Here is a 20,660-nt window from a genome sequence, read left to right as displayed (position 1 = left end):
TTTTACGGCTGTTACATAACCGTAACAGACGTTGCGGCCCTTGTTTATAGCCTGAGATTTGACTGATTTGTTGTTTTCTCCTTAAATTCTTGCAAGGATTGCATGCTTTATATATATATATATATATATATATATATATATATATTGGATTGAATTTCGAGTAATATTTATTAAAATTTATTATTCATTTTTTCTTGAACAATGTTAGTTATTGCAGCTCTAATAAAAAAGAAACAGAGAAGTGTTTTGAACAATGTTAGTGATTGCAGCTCTAGATTCATTTTTTCTTGTGGATTAATACTTTTCTCTTCTTACCAAAAACATTTGGCCTAACTACTAGGGATAGTAGTGTCTTTTTACATTTTTTATACAATGAAATTACTTACCATTAAAAGAAAAAAATAAACTGAAAATGAGGTCCAGGTATTTTTTAGACTTTTTATTTTAAAAAAATGATAAAATAATTAAATTCTTTTAAAATGACATGTTCTGGCACCGATAACTTTTTATTATTATTATTTTTGCCCATTAACTCTAAATTCTCAAAGAAAACTTTTATTTTATTTTATTTTTAAAAAATTTAATTTTTATTCTTTTAATAACTGTTATTATTATTTGAAATGGTTTCTAGAATTGATTTTTTAATTTATTCGTTATTTAATTTTTTTTTATTTTTCATATTTTATCTTTATTTTTTTATTTATTAGTTTTATGTTGAATGTTTTTTATATAATTCATTTCTCAATTTTTTTAATATTTAATTTTATTTTTATATCAATTTTGATCTTTTTTATTATTATTTATATTATTTTGAAGAATCTATTAGATTGAAGTATTTTTTTTTCAACATAAAATTTATTGCAAAATAAACTTTTTAGTTAAGCCACGTCTAAGATTTCTCATATTTTAAGTTTTAGACTTAGCTTTAGAAGATTCGTTTGACATTACTATTTTTAGCTCATGTTTTTTTTTAAAGTTCATCCCTCATCATTAATTTAATTAGAGTTTGGGATCTATTATTTTTTTATTTGATTTTTATAAGATTTTTCACTAATTTTATAAATGACCTAGATTATCTCAAATCTTTTTTATTGTTTTTCTTTATTAAATTTAGTTTTTTAAAGAATTTTTGTTTTGAATCAAATCAAATTAATTCATTAAATATAAATATAAAATGTTAACTCTATAATATTTTACTTTATTTGTTTTTCAAGTTATTGCTTTAATAACACATATTACTTCTTTCGATGTTGTTGAAGAGCCTTTCATAGTAGCTTAAGAATTGTCTCATAAGCTTTTGCTTTAAAATTGTTTCAATGAGCTTTTTCTAATGATAAGACATCATCCACGACGAAGCAATGTTTAGTCTTTAATGAGCTTTCTTTCCTTCCCAAGTATAATATTGTCACTTAGTTTTTATAATTAATTATTACAAAAAATAAATTCATTTTATTTATTATCAATATTTTTTTAATAATATTATTGAATTAACCACATCAATGCCTCATATCTAATATCTTTCTTATTTAAAATTGATTTATTTTCAATAAAATTTTATATATTCATAGATTCCATTATTTTCATCGCTTTTTAATTAATAAATATATCTTAATTATACTCCTAATGAATTTGTTTTGAGTCAATATTTTTAGTTTTTATTGCCCATGCTCTTGATTTTATTTTATTTTTTATAAATGGATTAGTTTTTATTGCCCATGCTCTTGATTTTTTTTTTTGTTTTATAAATGGGATTCATTTAATTATGAATCAATCAATAATTTTTTTATATTAATTTTTTTTTTATCCAACTTATAGTACAAGTCACAAAGGTACCTATTTAGTCCTCTTCTATTCGAGATTAGCCATGCTGGGCCATGCCAACCAAATTTATATAGGACCACTATTATTTAAATAAAGGCCTTGCCAACCAAATTTATATAGGACCACTCTTATTTAAATAAAGGATCCTACAACTGTTTAAAATTAAGCTAAGAATGGCAGGTAGAGATTTCACAAAAAAATATTTACTTGATGATCAGTATAAATATGGCATGGATATCACCAGACTCGTCTTGAAATTCAATCTAAACCTAATCTGCCATATATTTTTTATATAAAAAACAATTATAATTGTTTTTATTCAATATATATATATATATCATCCCAATAATAACGCTACATATTTATAATCATCTTATTTAATATATATTAGCACGTCTCAAATATATGTTATCGTTCTATTTGATGTTAAACATGAAATGGTATTCGGATAATAGATATTGATGAACATTGATATGCAATTTCTTACTAGATACTCGATTCCATCCCTAAATCTACAGCTAAGACCTGTGATCTCAAGCAACCCGAGCTCTCCACTCACCCCATCTAATGCAATGCAACGTGCATTGAAATGAATCTCAAGAGGTGACTACAGCATCGTGCCCATGTCGTAGACACAACAGGAGCTTGGATGGTTGCATCAAAACAAAAACAAGAAGAAAATGTAAGAATCTGCTTAGAATAGTCCAACACATGTTACAGACAGAAGAATCACCTCTCATCCCAAGTATTACAAGACAAAAATCCTACATTTTACACAACACACACACAGAGTTATGGTATCACCGGCAAACAAGGACGATCTACCCTGGATGTGATGCAAAACATCTATTTAACAAGAAGAGAGCTGGCCCATGGGAGTGCCAGCACTCGAGAACACAACAAAAGACAAGTTTCAAGCCTGTCATCATCAACCATAAGTACAATAGAAAGGCCTAAAGTTCATGCTTTTTCCCGTGTTACAAACAAAATATGAAAATATAAAGACTCATTATTGAGGTTTTCAAACCAAAAGGATTGACTAATTATCATTTTATAAAGAGAATGCCCCAGCTGGGAATCCCATACCAATGAAAGTAACATAAACCAACCAGCAAGATCATGGATTTATCTTAAGATGGAACAAGACGTTCCACATTTGTACGTAGCCGACCTGTTTCCTTTCCTTTTATTTTCAGTCATTGCATCTCAATTCACCATGAATGAACAATGTCCACACACATAAAAAAAAAAAAAAATTGGTCAATCTCATCGTCCCTTTCTGAGATGATATCATACACATCTACCTTGAGTTATTATTTAAAGATACCACCAAATGGTTTGCTAATTTTGTTCTGCATCATTCCAAATATAAAGTCCATTAATAAAAAATTGACACCTACAAAACTCAGATCCAAAGTCTTAGAAGACCTAACACTTACACCATTCATGTGTATATATAAATATATATATATTTCACATTCCTCCAGGTTACTAACACAAGAATAAATGCAATGAATACATTAAGTTTTACACAAAAAACTGACCTTCGCAAACCTAACTCAAGAACCCACTATGTAATTCTTCTTCTTTTTCTTTTCCCTTTTTTTTTCATTTAATGTTATCATTTTTTGTCTTGGGAGAAAGAAGAAACAAAATGTAAAAGAAACCACCACCAGAACGCTCACCAGCAAGACCGTTAGCCTAATATCTGAATTGAGAAGTGTTGGATGGCATACTCTGGGCATGATTTTCTGATATAAACCAATTCAGACAGGAATACACATGAGATCTCATCAACGCCCTGTTTTTGCACGTTTCATTCCACTTGTATTGAAAGGAGAGACACTGCCACTGGGCCCTGGACTCTCTTCTCTGAAATTTGAATTTAGCATTGCTAGCTCACGTAGCTGCTGCCTCTTAATAAAATCTTGTGACTCATCCTGCACGGAAAAAGGAATATTTTACAATAGTAAGGGAAAGGAAATGCTTTTCAAATTTTAATCAACTAACGGAGCAGGGAGAATGAAATGCATGAGCAGAACATAAAGACTGGGTAAAGCCTATCACTACTACTTGGGTGCCAGAGGAACTGAAATAGAGATCATAAGCCAGAATGCCATTGCTGGATGCTCATTTTTCACTTATTTCCATCCTAATATCTTGGAAGGCATGAAGGGAAACAAATTCTAGAAACGATAGATTCTACTGGTTATTGAAAAAAAAAATTGCAATACAATGACGGCTTGTTTCCTGTTTCAAGAAAGGCATACAGTTTCAAAAACAGAATAGGGCTCCAACTAAAAGCTTTGTGTTTCAACCTTCAAGAAAGCTCCTCTTCACTTTCTTAACATCAAACGCTAGCACCCGGTTCCTTCAGATACAAGAGTAGTAATATCAATTCACTTTACAAATCTCAAATATGAACTGAAAACCTATATTATCATTAAACACACAACTCCCAAGTTATTTGCCTTCAAAGTTGTTCCCAGGCAGACTGACACCTTGGGCAGACTCCCATTCTTAGATTTACAGTGAAAAACCATATTGCACAAAGCATACAAAAAGATCGCCAGCTTCAAAAAATTTAGAATTTCATAAAACTTGTAAACAGAAGATTCAAGAATGGAAACGGATACCACAGGTTTGAGCAGTTCTTCTATGATTTCTTGTGCCTGCCTGAGTCTTATGTCAACAATGTTGGCAGGTAAGTCAGCCTCAATTAAGATGTGAAGTGGATCGTTCAGGTGCTCATAGCCCGGTCTTCCCCTTAGCTTCTCTTCCTTTCAGATGGAATAAGATAAAAATGATTAGGAAAATACTTAAATGGCATAAAAAAAGATAAGATTCTACTCATAAGTTTGCTTTGTCATATCAATCAGCTTTGGCTGTACCGTCATTAAAAAAAGCAGGTTTCAATAGCACTACAGTGAGGGGTGTGTATACTACCTTGTCTGGATCCTTAATGGATCCTTTCCCTCTAATGTACACCCGGCAACCTGTGGTAGCTTCCACCCGTTTCAGCGAATTGCCTCTAGGTCCCAGAAGTCGCCCAACAAAATTGAACTAACAATAAAGAAGCAGCCATCAAATAAAAACACTTAAGCAATTCTATTTCATTAAAGGGAATTGTGAAGATATGCTCAACCAATTAAATTTAACAGGATAACACCGGAATTGGTATGACTTACAGTACATACATTTGGATAGGTATCTACTGGAATTTCCAAACGCAAAATTCTCTTCACTGTGTATGAACTAGGGCTTGCAGGTGCACCTTGCCAGTCCATAGTCATTCCAGGAGGTCCACCTAATCTCTGCATGAATAATTTAGCTATATTAGTGTACCATAGCAGTGGAAGCAAAAAGGATTGACATCCAAAATATTTAACAAATAAATATAAATAGAACTAGACAATATTATAACCTCTTCAATCTGAAGCTTCTCATTTTACCAAGTCATCATATCAGTAGTAAACCCATAACACTAGTTATCATACAGCCAATTATAATAGAGAAATATGGGAAAGAAAAGGCAGCAGCTCAGTTATTAACACAACATTTTAAAGTAATGACACTTGTTGTCAACCTGTTACAGTCCCTGAGGTTATATAATCAGATAGTCAGGAGGCCTCTTACCAAAATTATGCTAAGACCTATTAGCTATCCTCACTTTTTTTAATTATACTATAAACCAAGGAAAGTTGGGATTCAGAGAAGGAATCCTCGTTCAGATCAAGAATATCAAGATAAAAGCTACTTTGTGAAAACAGATGTACAAAAGAGATGAGTGTTGACACATAAGCGATCACAATATAACCAATTATTTAACAGAACATTTGACATTTTAAGCATACTGGATTTTCCTTTCTCAAATAACCACACTTTGCAGAGGCAGCATGATCTTGTGATTAAAATTATGCTAAGACCTATTAGCTATCCTCACTTTTTTTAATTATACTATAAACCAAGGAAAGTTGGGATTCAGAGAAGGAATCCTCGTTCAGATCAAGAATATCAAGATAAAAGCTACTTTGTGAAAACAGATGTACAAAAGAGACGAGTGTTGACACATAAGCGATCACAATAGTATAACAGCTGGGAGCGTGTCTTAATTTGAAATGTATTTCAGGTAACCGGTTTCACAATGGAATTGACTTTAATAGTATGACAGCTAGAAATCAGTTGTCATTCATCCAGAATTTAGCTGTATTCTCAAGGAACTGCTTTCACAATGGAATCCATCATCTTAAACATTTCTACCATCATTAAAAAGGAAAAAGTTGGGACCCACAAGTTTTGTCATTTGGATCATCAACCAATTGAGAAAAAAATTTGAGACGGATTTTGCAAGTGCTAGTAAAGTTGGAGCAACATGTAAATGTATTGGCCCGAGTCTTTACATTAAGAAGAAACATCCCAACCATGGTGTCTCTAAGCTGCTCAGCATTTTAACTATACATATACCCAGAATATATGATGTCAAAGTCTATGTAAGAAGAGCCCGGGGCTTTTAGGCATGACATGGTACAGACTATGAGCTGGGTCCCTTTTCTTATGTGAAAAACTTGAATCTAATTCCAACCTCACACTATAGAAGTAAATGTTTCGCAAGATGATTTTGAATGCATGGCCAAATACTCAGAATGTATTTGGCATAGCACCTGATGAAATTGTTCAGATTACGGAACTTAAAACTAGCAAGGATTTAAAATTGTCTAGCATAAAGCAAAAAACAAGTATTTAAAGTTCTCCAGGTAAAGATTATTGAACTAGGAGCTTCGCCAAAGGTGAAGGAGGAACTTTTTGCCGTACAGTTTAAGAAGAAGTTTCTTTAGCTTATGAGTAAGAACATACTAACAAAGAAACTACTAATAATAAAGTACTACATTGAAACAGCCAGCAAGTGCATGTCTCTATTTTTTATTTCTCAAGAAAAAGCAGTTATCAAACTAGTCACTAATGCACTAGGATAACCTCTTCTTGGTAGCATTTAAAATGCTCAAAACAATACAAACAAAAAGCTATAGTTAAATATGCATGGAAAAAGGAAAACTCAAACGCCAGTAAGAATGCCTCTTTATATTCTTCAACAATCCTTCAGGAAAAGATACTGCTTGGTGGCATTTAAGCATCTTGCAACGTAGGGATTGTTTCTCACAAAAAGTTGTAGTAAAAAATCAGTTAGAAAATGAAAATCCAAACCTCATCTACCCAAAATTTCAAACTACAGGCAGGCCCAGGTTAACAAGTGGAATGCAAATAGAGAACTGCAAGCAGAAAGGACCGTAGGGGAAAAAAATGGAATACAAATTAAAATCAAAAGAAGCAATTACCTCCTGAGGAATGCCATTCCAGCCGCTTAAACCTGTCCCACCAACATTAGACAAGAGGTTTGAAGAAGCCATGGGGCTGGGACTTCTATGCCGTAGTCTGTCGAAGTCTCCAAAGCCTTGGTTGGACATCATTCCTGATACCCGGAAAATTTCTACACATAAACGAGCATTTACTTGAGAGACAGACCCAGAGCAATCTTATACAAAACAACACTAAATGAAGAATTGAAGTCCCGAGAAAAAAATAAAGAAGGGCAACAGAGCAAAAATGGCTGGAACAAGAAGCAAAAGTGAGAAAAAAATGGGCAAAATATACCAAACCAAACACAAGCAAAATATCCTACAAGGTCATTTAGGTCCAGAACAATGAGCAAATTAAACCTAGGCCATAATCGCGCAGAGTCCTACAAGCACCTCTCTTCAAGGCTGCAACACGTAAGTTGTATCTCAGACCCAAATACAAGGTTAATAACAGAAAAAAATCTGGTGGAAAAGATAAAAAAAATTTATACTTCAAATCAGCAAGGGTGCCAATAGAAGACATTCGTTTCATGAGCCATTCACAATTTCCTCTGCCGACTCACTGCAAACCAGTTAAAAACTTTTTGCATGTGGAACTTAAAAGCACTCGAATTTTCCAAACCCAGATAGTGCACATAATTTAATCTCTAATACAAGCTACTATAAAACTTTTGTGCCATCAAAGCTATATCTCAAAATGCCGTAAACTGCTGGCATAAAAAAATTGTATACACTGGTTTTCATTAACCTTTTTTCTCTCATGATGACATAGAATCAGTGATTCAATGAAAAAAACCTGTAATTAGTTCAGGCTAACCCTTTCATAGTAATTATTTCCCTACTTTCATGCACTCTGGACAAATCCAGCCACCTGGATAGTTACAAGGCCTTCCAAATGGTGAACAAGCTCACGCCACAATGCTGCCTGAACCCAACTACAGATGTTAAATTGTTGAATACCAAATGACCACTCCCCACAATCAGAAATGGAACAATAAAAAACAAAGTACACATTCGATACAAATCGAAGAAAACAATACCGAAAATCACTTGGTAAGAACAATCAAACACATCTAAACGCCCAGAGAAGCACATTGAAAAACCACAGTGCTGAAATTGAGAGCATGGTAGTTTAAAAGGAGAAAATAAACCCAAGAAAATCTAGAAAAACCTAGATCCAAAAAAGAAAGACTAAGAAGTAAACCTTGATTTAACAGCCGGCTACATGTTGGAAGAACTTGCATGAAAGGTCCAAGCTTTTGATGTTCTGCTAATAACTCTGATAAGTACTGACTGCAAAGGGTAAGTAACAATTAAAACAGATAAAAGAAAATAGAAGTCTCTACACAAAGATTGATAAACAGCAAAAACTTGAACAAAATCAGTAAAAAAGACCAAGTCTTTTGTTAAAAAGAAATGATGAGGTTTACAGAAAGAAATCACTAAGCTTGCATACCTGTCAACATCTGGGGTGCTTCTAATCTGAGGAGAAGCAGTTCTTGCAGGTGAAAAGTTGGGATTATACAAACCTGACATGGGGTTTTTGGTTTGCTTTGGTGGAGAATTTTTTTTTTTTTTTCTTTTGAACAAACAAAAGAATATCAAGACTGGAAAAAAGAAAAGGCAACGAAAGGCAGGGGGGTTTTAGTTTTAGCTGTGGTTGTTGCAGAAGAAAAAGGAGAAACACAACACCATCAATAAAGGAGTGAGTTTCGTAATAATCTCCCCCAACAAAAACAAAATAATTAATGCTATAAAAAACAAAAACAAAAGGGTTAGGCAACAAAACTATCTAGTGAAATTTTGCAGAATGTAAAGACAAAATGTTTTTATTTACCATATCACATATATTTTTCTCTTTATTAACACCTTCCTTTGTAGTAATAATTGAGAAACTGGCTCATGGTCAAAGCTACTAGCTCCTCTTGAATCATTTTTAGCCGTACAAACTCAGACCTTAAATTAAACTAATAAAACCAAGGATTTTATGAGTCATCGTCCAATTCGGACATAAAATAAACAGTTTTAAAACGTAAGAATCATCACATGGTTGTAAGAAAATCGACGTAAATAAATAAAGAAAGAAAAATATCCCATGCCTCTTAAACAAAGTCAGGCAAATAAGTGAAATCTTTATAGCTGTATAAGGTAAGTGTTGTCCCCTCGAAGATGGCAGGAATTTTGGCGGTGGACAAGAAAAGCAAAAACCGATTGGGGGGAGATTTTACTGTTAATGAAAGTGGGACATTTTCTTAGGTTTTTGGAGGCACCGTCAACTGTGTAAGGGTTCCCTGCGGTTGTGACCGACACGTGTTAGCCATGCAAAGAACCCATTGATATCTATAAAAAGGTTCCCTCACCGAGTAGAAAATCCATTAATATCTACAAGAAGGTCCCACACCAAGTAGAGAAGCCAGCGCCATTTGATCATGATGTCGCCAACCCTGTCCTGAGCAGGTGGAGTGTGAGAAATAAGATGGCGCTCCTCCACTTTATGCAAACTACGTCGTTTACACCGACCCCGTGAGAGGATATTTTCATAGCAAGTAAACAAACTAAAGCGGAAGGTGGTGTTTCTACAATGAAAAACACTATTCACCCACTCCCAATACGATGTGCATTAGAGCAGTGTTATTTTTCTTTTTCTTTTTTTCAATTATGTTCCCGAACTTTTTATTACTGTGCCCTTCAATTACAAGATTATCATCCAATTGCTTCAAATTTATCGGCTAGGAAGAAATTGAAAGACAGGGAGCCATCTGAGGAAAGGCATCAAAAATAGGCGTTGTGTTTAAAGTTGTAGTAACATACACTCTAACTCTGATTTATTAAATTATATTTTTTTTAGTTTTCTATATTTTTCAAAATTTAATTTTGGTATATAACTTTATTTTTATTACTTTTTATTCTTTGGTTTTAAAACAGAAGAGAAGTTTTTGACGGATTTTGATATTAGTGTTCACAAGTTTATTTTATAAAAGAAGTTGAATGATAATTATTTCAAATCTTAATATTACTTAAAAAGTAAATCAAAGTTGAGGAAAAAAAATTTAAGCCGGATCAATTTCATGTGTTTGGGGTTATTTTTGTAATTTTTTAAGTTGATAAATTAATTTCTAGATATTATAAGATTATTTATGAAGTGTTTTTTTAATGAGTTAAAAAATAAAATTTTTAGACAAAAACACATTTACCTTAATTTTCTAGCCACTACGGTGACTATATTTATGAAGTGTTTTTTTAATGAGTTAACTAGCTACTACGGTGACTGGATTCTAGGCAAATATATGACATGTTGTGTGCTTTAGTAAATGACATGTCATATAATTTATTTTTGTTCACTTTTCAAAAATATTAAAAAAAATATAAGGTCTCAACATACGAGCTTTTTTTTTAATAGGTTTGCACACCTAGGCTTTTTTGTTGAGCTTGTTTTTCAATTCTTTTTATTGTTTATTTAAGTACAATATAAATTTAATAAAAAAAATTATTAGATTCAATTAAAATTTTGGTGTGAGTCTTCAAATTTAATAAGTTATCACACAACATCTAGAACTTTTTTTCATGTATTTTTTCTCATGATTTTGTAAGTCCCTTGAAAAGGAAGACATGACAATTTAGTCATGTGCAAAATTTTTATGGTCCTTTTAAAAAAAGAGACTAGTTATTTGAATTGTTCGCAAAATAATTTTGCCACTGATCCTTTGAGAAAGAGGCTTGTCATTTAGGCTATTTATAAATTTTTTATCACCCCTTTAAAAGAAGATTTATCTTCTAGCAAAAAAACTTTTACATCAACTCTTTTTATAAAAAAGACTTGTGAGATTGATTATTTTTAAAATGAGTATTGGACTCATAAAGATGACAAAAATTAAATTGGGATTTAACCCATTTTTTTAATTAGTTTCCTAAAAATAGACACAAAATATATTGCTCTTATTCAATTGATCTTAATGGGATTACATTGAACCAATCCAAATTATTATAATTAATGCTTAAAATATTACAAAAATAAAAAAGAAATTTTTTTGTCCTTTTTTTTATTTTTTTATGATTTTTTTTTATAGGAATGTTACTACCCAAAAATAATTTGTGACTTATACAAATTATAAATCAAGTGCATAATTATTGATAATATTGACATGCACAAAATTAAATACACAAATATTATGAATTATTTTTTAGGGCAATGTTGTTAAAATCATAAATTGACTTTTAAAATTATAAAATTTTATGAGTTAGCACATACTTTTCATGCAAAATTACTTAAAAAAAACTCGAAACTAATAAATCAAACTGAAAGTGTTCAAACTATGTAAAATTAGGTAGAGATCAATATTATAAAATAAAATTTTAAGTTATATTACAAAAAAAAAAACTAGAACTAAATTTAACAAAAAAAGGAGCTCTTTTCATTTTCATTGTTCAAAATGTGCAAAAAACTCTAGTTTCATCCTTGAAAGTTTTAATTTTTTCATATTTGGTTCTTGTTGTTTTAGGATTTTATGTTATGGCAATAAACTTTTTATTTATTTATTTTAATCACTAAATATTGAGAGAGGAAGAAAAGATTTTTTTTTTGCATTCTAGTCACTAAATATTGAGAGAGGAAGAAAAGATAACAAAAAAATAAAAGAGAAAAGAGTCTAGTTGGTCATATTTTGATCATAAAAATGAAAAGAAAAATCGATCTTAGTGCTAATATGTTCATCTTAAAAGGAGGAATTCAATGAAAATTTTCTCTTCAAACATGCTGAAGAAAAAATAGACAAGAGTTTGTAAAATTGCTTTAGATTTGGTTGAATTCTTTGTTTTTAAAGTGATTAAATGATTTTTTATTATTAAAAACAGATTTATCAAGATTTTAAAGTGTTTTTGAGATACTTTTAGGTGGAAATAAGTTAAAAATTAAATTTTTAAGATTTTGAAACTTGAATCTTGATGATAATTAGAAAACAAACTAGTAAATAATTTATTATTTGCCCATGCTAATAATGATGTGTTGCTCATTATATATATATATATATATATATATATATATTGTTTTGATAAACTATAATTATTATATATTTATAAACTTAACTAAGTGTGTTGGCTTGACTTGGATTCTAAGCATGCCCCTAGGTTTTTCACTTTTAGATTAGGTATATAAGTTCAACTTTTTAAAATCAACATTGTCCCAATCATTTCTAAATGGAATGTTGTCCCATTCATTTCTATTTTTTTCTTTTGATTTTTTTAAATAAAATTAGTAAGATAATATTTACAAAATTGTTTAGCTATGCTTGTTCATAACTTTTGAATAAGAATGTAGCTTTTCTATGGTTATATTATCTTTTTTTATGAATAATTATGCATGAATGTAATATGCAATTGTTTTTTTAAAATATGGTCATGAATATTCAATGAAAATAAAATATTTGTTTTATTATCTTTTCATAATTTTTTCATATAATTTTATAAAATTAATCATTTTCTTTTATTCTTTACATTGTAGTGTGCAAAATATCAATAAATGATTTTTTTTTTGTTTAAGACCATGATGAATTTTTATTTTAAAAACTTTGCTTCTAATTAAAAAGGCATGTTTTTGTAATGGTAAAAAAAATACATGAATAACAAAATTTTATTTGATAATACAAATACAAAAGGATATTTATTTTATTTACAATAAAACTATAGTTTAATAATGATTTTATAGAAAGAGAATGATATGCACTTAAACACCATAACAAGTCTTCAAGATAAATTAAAATATATATAAAAAGTAATCGATAGCAAAGATAAAATATTTATATTTGTATTTATTTTTTATTTATCACTAGAAAAATTAACTTCTCACTCTCATCTTTAATTAACAATTAACATTTACACATTTGTTTTCAATATATTAGTCAACATATATTTTAAATCATTATATTAAATATAAACATGATCTCCATTATTATGATAACATGATATCAAAAAAATGCCATCATCTTTGCTTGAAATTAATATAAAACCTTATTAGAAAATAATTTTTTTTTAATATAATTTCTTTAAAAGTAAATTATTTCTTGATGTTTGATAGTATCATGAAAAAATAAGTTAAAAAATATTTTCTAATATTTGATAATAGAACCTTATTAGAAAATAATTTTTTTTAATATAATTTCTTTGAAAATAAATTATTTCTTGATATTTAATAGTATTATGAAAAAATAAATTAAAAAATATTTTCTAATATTTGATAATGTTATAAAAAATGAGTCAAAAAATAACTTATTAATAGGTTTTTTTTTCAAGTTTATTAAAATAATAAAAAACAAATCTTACAAATTAAAAAATTGAATTAAAAAATTGAATGAAAATGAAATTGAAAAAAATCTAATTTCACAAATTAACTCAAATAAAATAAATAACAATCAAAATATTAAAATAATAATAATTAACATTTCACAAACTAATTCAAATAAAATAAATAACAATCAAAAAAATTAGGATGAGATATTTTTTTTAAAAATAATAAATCAAATAAAAATCAAATTTAATAAATAAAATATTTCAAAAAAATCAAATTTAATAAATAAAATATTTCAATTAAAAATAATAATAAAAAAAGCAAATAACAATGATAAAAAAATAAAAATCAAAGCTAACATAAAAATTATATCAAATTAAATTATAAGAGGTGAAATTAAAAAAAAAATTCAAAACAAAATATATAGCAATCAAAAGTTTAAGTACTAAATTTATTATAATTAACAAATAATATAATATTCATAAATTTTTCATAATTTTTAGAAAGTATTTTCCATCCAAAATAAAAAAATATATATATAAAAACCAACCTATTTCTTTTTCCAGCTGAAAAGTATTTTTTATTAATTTATTTTTTTAATAATAAACAAACAAAATTTAAAAAATAATTTTCAAAAAACTTTCTACCAAACAAGCGAGTTCTTGCCTTAATTACTTGTAAGGTAGCATGTATATGCCTAGGCTGGTATTTTACTAAACAAGGAAGATGCCGTCTGTTGATTCTTAATTGTCCTCGACTTTAATAATTTGATGTTCCACTTAAAATATTTGACCTGGAATTCCTATGAAAACTTCTCAACTCCAGGGATGCATCTCACAGACACAAGCCATTCATGAGCGGTGAACATTGAGTTGATCCTCCATGATTGCAGTCGAGAAGCAAACACAAGCAAAAAGACAAAAAGTGAAATTGATATTAATACCAAGGAAGATGCAAAAAGCCAACAAGAGCTGCACAGGATAAGGAGTCTGCAATCTGTCTTATGAGCTCAATTGCCCGACGGAAATTCACAAATCAAAACGAAAGGAAGATCAAACTGATGCTGCCCGTAGGACTTCTGGGATGTCGAATGTGCACTTTATTTCTTCTTCAGGAGTCCATAGGAAAGGCTTACCACATTGGATATCATGATATCATAAAAAGCTGATGATTGAAGAGTTTTAGTGAATGGCCACAAGAGAGCATAGGTAAATGGAGGGTCATATAAGAGCTTGTCGTGATCACATCACCCTCCTTAAGCAGTATGATAAAAGCTTCACGATATTGTAGCCCACCCCTGAAATCGTCAGCAGCACACCATTTGATATCTCAACAACAGAAGCAGAAGCATGAAATCAATAAATAAGATTCACCAATTTTTGGCCAGTGAAAGCAATGTCATTAATAATGTAGTTTAAAGAAAAATGGAAAAAAAGAAAAAGCTCAGGTTCACCAAACAGAATTTAAAGACAATGTCATTAATAATGCTCAGCAGCAGCCAAAGTTCATTGTTAACACCCAAAATCACCCTTCTAAACACAGGAGTTTTCCAACCTTTACAGAAATGGGAGAATGCCCAAGCAAAGGCCTGTCTAGAGTAGGAAAAACAACCCATCTAAGATGAGACACATCTACATTACTTTCCCACAAAAGCTACCCATACGCTCTCCGAAGTGTCCAAAAAAAGTAGCAAGAGGGATGCAAATAAGAAATTCTTCCTATATGCATTCCAAGCCATTGTTGCATCCTCCACCAGAACAAGAGAAAAGCTTTATCAGCATTTAGAACTTTACAGACAAGCTCTCGAATTCTCCCAGTCCAATCTCGATAGGAGGGAAAATGCTGATGCTAATTCTGCTGCTCTTTCAGGACAGCTATTTGACATGTATCTTCCCCTTACTTTTGAGATTTATCAAAATCTAAGAACTAAGAAAAGCTTTGAAAGAAAAAAAACAGAACGCCTGCACCTTGCACTAATGTCATTAATGAACTAGCTAACAGACCGCAAAGCAGAGAAGCTCATGATTACTAATTGACTGCGCAATTATACTTGTAAATAAAGAAGAAAGGGAAACAGAACCGATACTTGTGTCCCTCGTCTGGATCTCCTTGTTCCACAAACAATTACCATAATTTTTCAACTAGCGAGAAACATTCATCAACATTGATTGCCAAAATATAACACTTAATGATCTTGAAATCATCAACAGTATGAAACAAGCAAAGAAACAAACTATTATTACCCCTTCCTGCTAGCAAGCAAGAGCATAAGCACTCTCAGTTGGCCTTCTTATCCATGTTTCTGATAAGCTGCTTCATCTGAAACCTCCAAATAAAAAAAATTGCCAAGCCTAATCCTATCAACACATACACCCAAATTTTCTCATCTTCACTCTCCTTCTCGGACCTCACCTCCTCTATATCAAACAACTCCCTCCCTCCCTTCCCACTTAGACCCTCCGCCACACACCCATATAACACATACACCCTATCCTCTCTCCCCACCACAACCGAGGTAGGAAACCTCTCCCCATCAAGGTCAATTTTGTCATAAACCACCCCCTCTCCCCAACTATCATCACTCTTCAAGAACCACAGCTTCTTATTCGACACAACCAAAACGACACCGTCTCCCCTTATCGCAATCCCATCGCCCTCCGGCAAATCCTCGCTCAACAAAACATTCCTTGCCGTGCCGTCATCGGCATCAACCTTGAACAACTTGCCCGTATTGGTCTGCACCACCAGCAAATACCCCTTGCTGACGTAAGCAATCCCGTTCAACCCGAAGGAACTCAACGGTGAGTCGCGGTCCACGGGGAACTGCGTGAATACCGGAGATGTTGAGAAAATCGAGGCCTCTCCTTCCGGGCTGACTTTCCAAATAAAGTTCCCCTCGGAGTTGGTGACGTAAGCGTTGCCCTTGAAATCGAAAGCGACAGCGTTGGCGATGGGGCTGCGGCCGTCTTCGTCGGAGGGGGTAGAAGGAAGGAGGGAGAGGAAGAGGCGCTGGCGGGAACGGAGATCGTAAGCGGCGAGGCCATTGAAGGGATGGAGAGAGTCGAAGGAGTGGATGACAGCGAGGAGGCGGTTGTTGAGTTTATCCACCGCGAGACCGAGGATGCTGGTGCTGGGAGGGAGGGAGGGGTCGGAGATGATGGTTTCGGTGACGCCGGCGTCGGAGACGGAGCTGACAGTGCGGTGGGGGGGAGGGAGCCGACGATGAAGTGCTGTGCCGAGGGATCGTAGGTAAGGCTTTCAGGGTAGAGGTTGGGAGATCGGAAATGGATGACGTGTGGGGTTTTGGCTGATGATAGGATGGGACCCACGATAAAAAAGAGTAAGAGAATTTCGGTAGACGACGACATCAGTGAGATTGCAGAGGATTTCGTGAGTTGTGCAGAGAGAGGATGATGATTTGGCTTTCCTTTAGTGAGAATAGGAGTGACCTCCGGCTGCGACACCTGGTCCTCTCTCCACAGTTCCTTCTGCTGGCTGCTTTCATGCAACTAGTTAGTTTATTTTTTGCGGTTGAAATGTTTTTAAAATTGTTTTTAAAGTATATTTATTACTGTTATAGCCTTTGTGATGTAAAAAAAAAAAAAAGATTTAGAAAAAGTATTTTTAGTTGTAATTTTTTTAAAGTATGTAAATCAATTCATATTCTGTAAATCATGCAGTTAAGAGATTGTAACGTGAAGCATAAAAAACATGAGAAGCCCTGTTTAGAATTTCTAGTTCTTCAATTCATGAACTGATGAGTTTTGGAAGAACATCACCACAGCAGATACATGGTCATTTTGGAATAAATCTCTTGAAAAACTAGTGATGAATCTGACAAAACTTGCTTCTGGCAACGGAAGACACAGTGTCCAATTCTTTGATACCATCTGGCAGGCAGAGGACTCAAGACAAGCACAGTGCTTCCACTATAAAAGCAAAGATAACATAAATTTGGACAGCCCGTGGCTAAACAGCTGCTGATCATAGGAAGGAGGGATTCCTTTGCCATCTGCTGTCTGGAAGAAGATTGCTTAAATTAATTATAATCTGAAAAACTCCAAAGTCATTAACAGTGTAGACAGATAAGGACAGACAGTAAATCTGAAAATGCATTGGTCTTGAGTTGACTGAGGGTCATGTGAAGGGAATGCAGAGCTCAAATTTTAATGGTATAAATGCAAGAGAGTTACAGTCTCTCATCTGTCTCTTTCATGGGTAGAAACCTCCACCAGAAGCAGCAAGTGTAGGGCTTCAAGCCTCCAGCTATAATTTCACTGATTCCCGGGTAATATATAAATATGACAACTTGCCCTATCTTTTCTTGTTTGCATACAATTCAAGCTGTTTGGTGATGATTTCGAGTGATGAATAAGACTGCCTTTTTCATTCTATATTTTCCTTCACTTGGTTGGCTGAACTCACAACTTGAAGAAATCTGTTCTTGGTAAAGCAAAAGCCAAGCGTTTAAAATTATCAAGGGAACATTTTTCGACATTAAGAACGAGCCAAACCCAATTTCAAGATGATAATGGGAGAAAATTATCTTTCACTACTCTCATAAGAACACACAAATGCAATCAGTGCAAGGTAAGTTTTCTTGATCCGCTGTGAGGTTAGAAATTAAGAAAGTTCACCGACAGACCCAAACCTCTGATATTGGCTAAAAAAGTAAGAGACTCAATTGGAATGACTGAAGCCGTAGCTTGTTAAAACCAAGCTTCACCTCAGGTCACTGGTAAGTGGTAATCCATATGCTGCATTATCAGAGGAACACACAGAAAACAATCTATCTATAAAGAAAGGCACCACAAAAAGTTTTATTCCTTGTCAATGAGAGAACTAAATTCATCAAATAATAAAATTACTTTTGGCTATAATGCACACCACAATGAATCATAAAACTATGGAGGGTTTCTGGGTGATAACAGATTTACACAAAAATCCTATATTACCCACACTACAATGAAAAGCCTACTAGAACCAAACAAGGCGAGGAAGAAGACACCACCAAAAAAAGGTGTGAACGGAAGAATTTCTTAATACAGGAATGAAGCTTGAATAAGAATGTGTGTGGAAAGGTGGGAGGACTTGTACAAGCGGGAGGAGTTATGGCACATATTCATTCTCAAGGGTTGGTTGTGTTCGAGTCACCATTGCTGCTGGTGCTTTCGTTTCCCCGACCATTGTCATCTGCAGGGATTCCCCCACCTCTGCAGCCCTCTCCATCCGTTGCACTTTCTTCCTCTGCTTCAATTTCTGTGCCCACAATATGAGGAATGACAAAAGCACTAACAGCAATAATCCACCCAGAACAGACCCAATAATTGGCCACATTATTTTAGAATTCTTCTTCTTTCCCCCTCCACTTGGCCCAGGACCCACGTTTGGAGGAGATGGAGTTGGAGACACTGGTGCTGGAGAAGGGGCAAGAGACTCAACAACTATTGAAAAATGCCCTTGCTGGATTGTCGAACATACATTTCCAGACGTCACATTGCTCAAACTCGGAAAACCATGTAAATCAAACCACACGCACTTTGCAATAGACCCATCTGGAGCTGAACGAACATTCAGGAATGAGATATTTAGGGGGTTACCAGATGCCATGATGTCCAATTCAGGCAAATTCGTAGCAGATAAATTCGAAGCATCGTAAGCAAGAAGGCCCAACACTGGAGCAATGTAAGTATAACCAGGCAGCGGATAATATCTCCAAGACCAATTGCCCAAATTTTGGTAGACTAAAACAACCCTCTCCACATATGGCTGCACCACTACTCCTTCTGGAATCCCAAACTCTTTGTACATCCGAACACCTCTACTTTTCAAGCTACCACTCCTGAGCCTCATGGCAGCAATCTTAATCCCAGTCAAATTAGAAGGAACAATCCCATCATACGGAATGCCAGTCCTAGGTAGAACAAATGCCCTATAAGCATAATCTTGGAGGAGAGCATCAAGGGCACGTGCACTGTTTGTTGATTGAGCATTAAAACTCGGCAACCAGAGGATCAATGTAAGAAGAGAAAGCATCACGAGACTTCGAAGAAGCCCCATCGATGCTTTGAGATGTTAGAATTCAGCAGAATAACACTCAAAAAACGTTGCAAAACCCAAAAGTAAAACCAACCACGAAGCCAGCCCTCACAATCTTCTCCTTAACAATAACCCAAATCCAAACCAGAAACTAAAAACTCAAACTTGAAGAGATATTGCAGCGAGGTTCTTCCAAAGAAAATTCAACAACTACAAAGCCTCAAAATTGCAACTCCATGGTTGGTGGATGACACGTCTATCTATAAATCTCTCTCTTTTTCTATATCTATAAAAATAAAAAATGGAAACAACGGATACTGTATAAAAGAACCCCAGATTAGCCAAGTAGAGAGATTATAAAGCAGTTCTGAAAGGTTAACGGTAGAAAACCCTTTATATTTTAATTCTCTCTCTCTTTTGGAATTGCTTGGACAAGACGCTCTCTTATATGCCCAAATTAAACACAGAACTTTGCGAATCTTCGCAGCATTTTCTCAATAAGAGTCGAAATTAAAGAGCCAATCTTCACAATTACAGCAACTAATTAAAAGTCTTAGAATTAATCAAATCATGTGGGCTAATAAAATGACTGCCAAATAATACACATTCCAAAGAAAAACCGAAAGCAACGATAGAGACTTTTTAGTACCTGGATTCAGAATTCCAAATGGGTTTTTCAATTGACAAAAATTAGAGGTTTTTCTTCTCCAAAACCAAGCTGCTGAAGATTCACATCAGCCAAGCAAGAATCTTGAGATAATAAATCATGATTAACTCTAGGCAAGAAGATTTAAAAGGGGGGACCTTTTTAACCAAAACCCATCTGCATTATGGTTGAATCAAGAGAGTAACACAACAAAATAATTTATTTTGCTTTTGGAACTGACCCCCGCACTGCCCTCTCTCTCCTTTTACTCTTACGTCTATATATATCTGGAGAAAAGAGTAGAGAGGGTGAAAAAGAGAGAGTAGAGATTATAAGAAGAAAAGACAGGAGATAAGCTCTCTAGATGATGATGGAGATGAACCAGTGTGGACTGAAGCGAGAATTTAAGGATAGAAATTTTCTACTATTTTCCCTGCCGCACAACTAGTGCTGACACCATAAAACTTAAAAACTAAAAGAACGAACGCAATGGCTGATAAACACAAGAAATAGTAAAATA

At 33.0% G+C, this 20,660-nt stretch overlaps 2 protein-coding genes and 1 pseudogene across 7 annotated transcripts; all 3 read right to left on the bottom strand.

The window, feature by feature from the left end:
* Nucleotides 1–3,158: 3,158 nt before the first annotated feature.
* LOC105121830 (KH domain-containing protein At2g38610-like) lies at nt 3,159–9,384 on the bottom strand. Of its 4 annotated transcripts, none has more exons than XM_011020650.1 (8): nt 8,632–9,384; nt 8,380–8,468; nt 7,155–7,306; nt 5,010–5,135; nt 4,768–4,884; nt 4,458–4,601; nt 4,140–4,192; nt 3,670–3,761 (listed from the first exon to the last, which is right to left on the bottom strand). In XM_011020650.1, exons 1-7 carry the CDS (start codon nt 8,709–8,711, stop codon nt 4,172–4,174), a joined length of 729 nt encoding a protein of 242 aa, XP_011018952.1. In that variant the 5' UTR covers nt 8,712–9,384; the 3' UTR covers nt 3,670–3,761; nt 4,140–4,171. The 4 variants fall into 4 exon arrangements, 3 of the variants coding, with proteins under 3 accessions (XP_011018950.1, XP_011018951.1, XP_011018952.1); XR_841612.1 differs by having other exon boundaries at nt 3,676–3,761; nt 4,092–4,192; XM_011020648.1 differs by lacking the exon at nt 4,140–4,192 and having other exon boundaries at nt 3,159–3,761; nt 8,632–9,375.
* A 4,985-nt stretch (nt 9,385–14,369) lies between these two features.
* Nucleotides 14,370–16,989, bottom strand: LOC105121829 (uncharacterized; annotated as a pseudogene).
* A 1,260-nt stretch (nt 16,990–18,249) lies between these two features.
* Nucleotides 18,250–20,660, bottom strand: LOC105121828 (uncharacterized). Of its 3 annotated transcripts, none has more exons than XM_011020645.1 (2): nt 20,144–20,660; nt 18,250–19,520 (listed from the first exon to the last, which is right to left on the bottom strand). In XM_011020645.1, exon 2 carries the CDS (start codon nt 19,513–19,515, stop codon nt 18,565–18,567), a length of 951 nt encoding a protein of 316 aa, XP_011018947.1. In that variant the 5' UTR covers nt 19,516–19,520; nt 20,144–20,660; the 3' UTR covers nt 18,250–18,564. The 3 variants fall into 3 exon arrangements, with proteins under 3 accessions (XP_011018947.1, XP_011018946.1, XP_011018948.1); XM_011020644.1 differs by having other exon boundaries at nt 18,250–19,780; nt 20,144–20,659; XM_011020646.1 differs by having other exon boundaries at nt 18,250–19,498; nt 20,144–20,658.

This window comes from Populus euphratica, unplaced genomic scaffold (genome assembly GCF_000495115.2).
Source record: "Populus euphratica unplaced genomic scaffold, PopEup_1.0 scaffold46.1, whole genome shotgun sequence".
In the NCBI taxonomy this organism is placed as follows: Eukaryota; Viridiplantae; Streptophyta; class Magnoliopsida; order Malpighiales; family Salicaceae; genus Populus; species Populus euphratica.
This window is presented reverse-complemented; position numbering and strand designations above follow the sequence as displayed.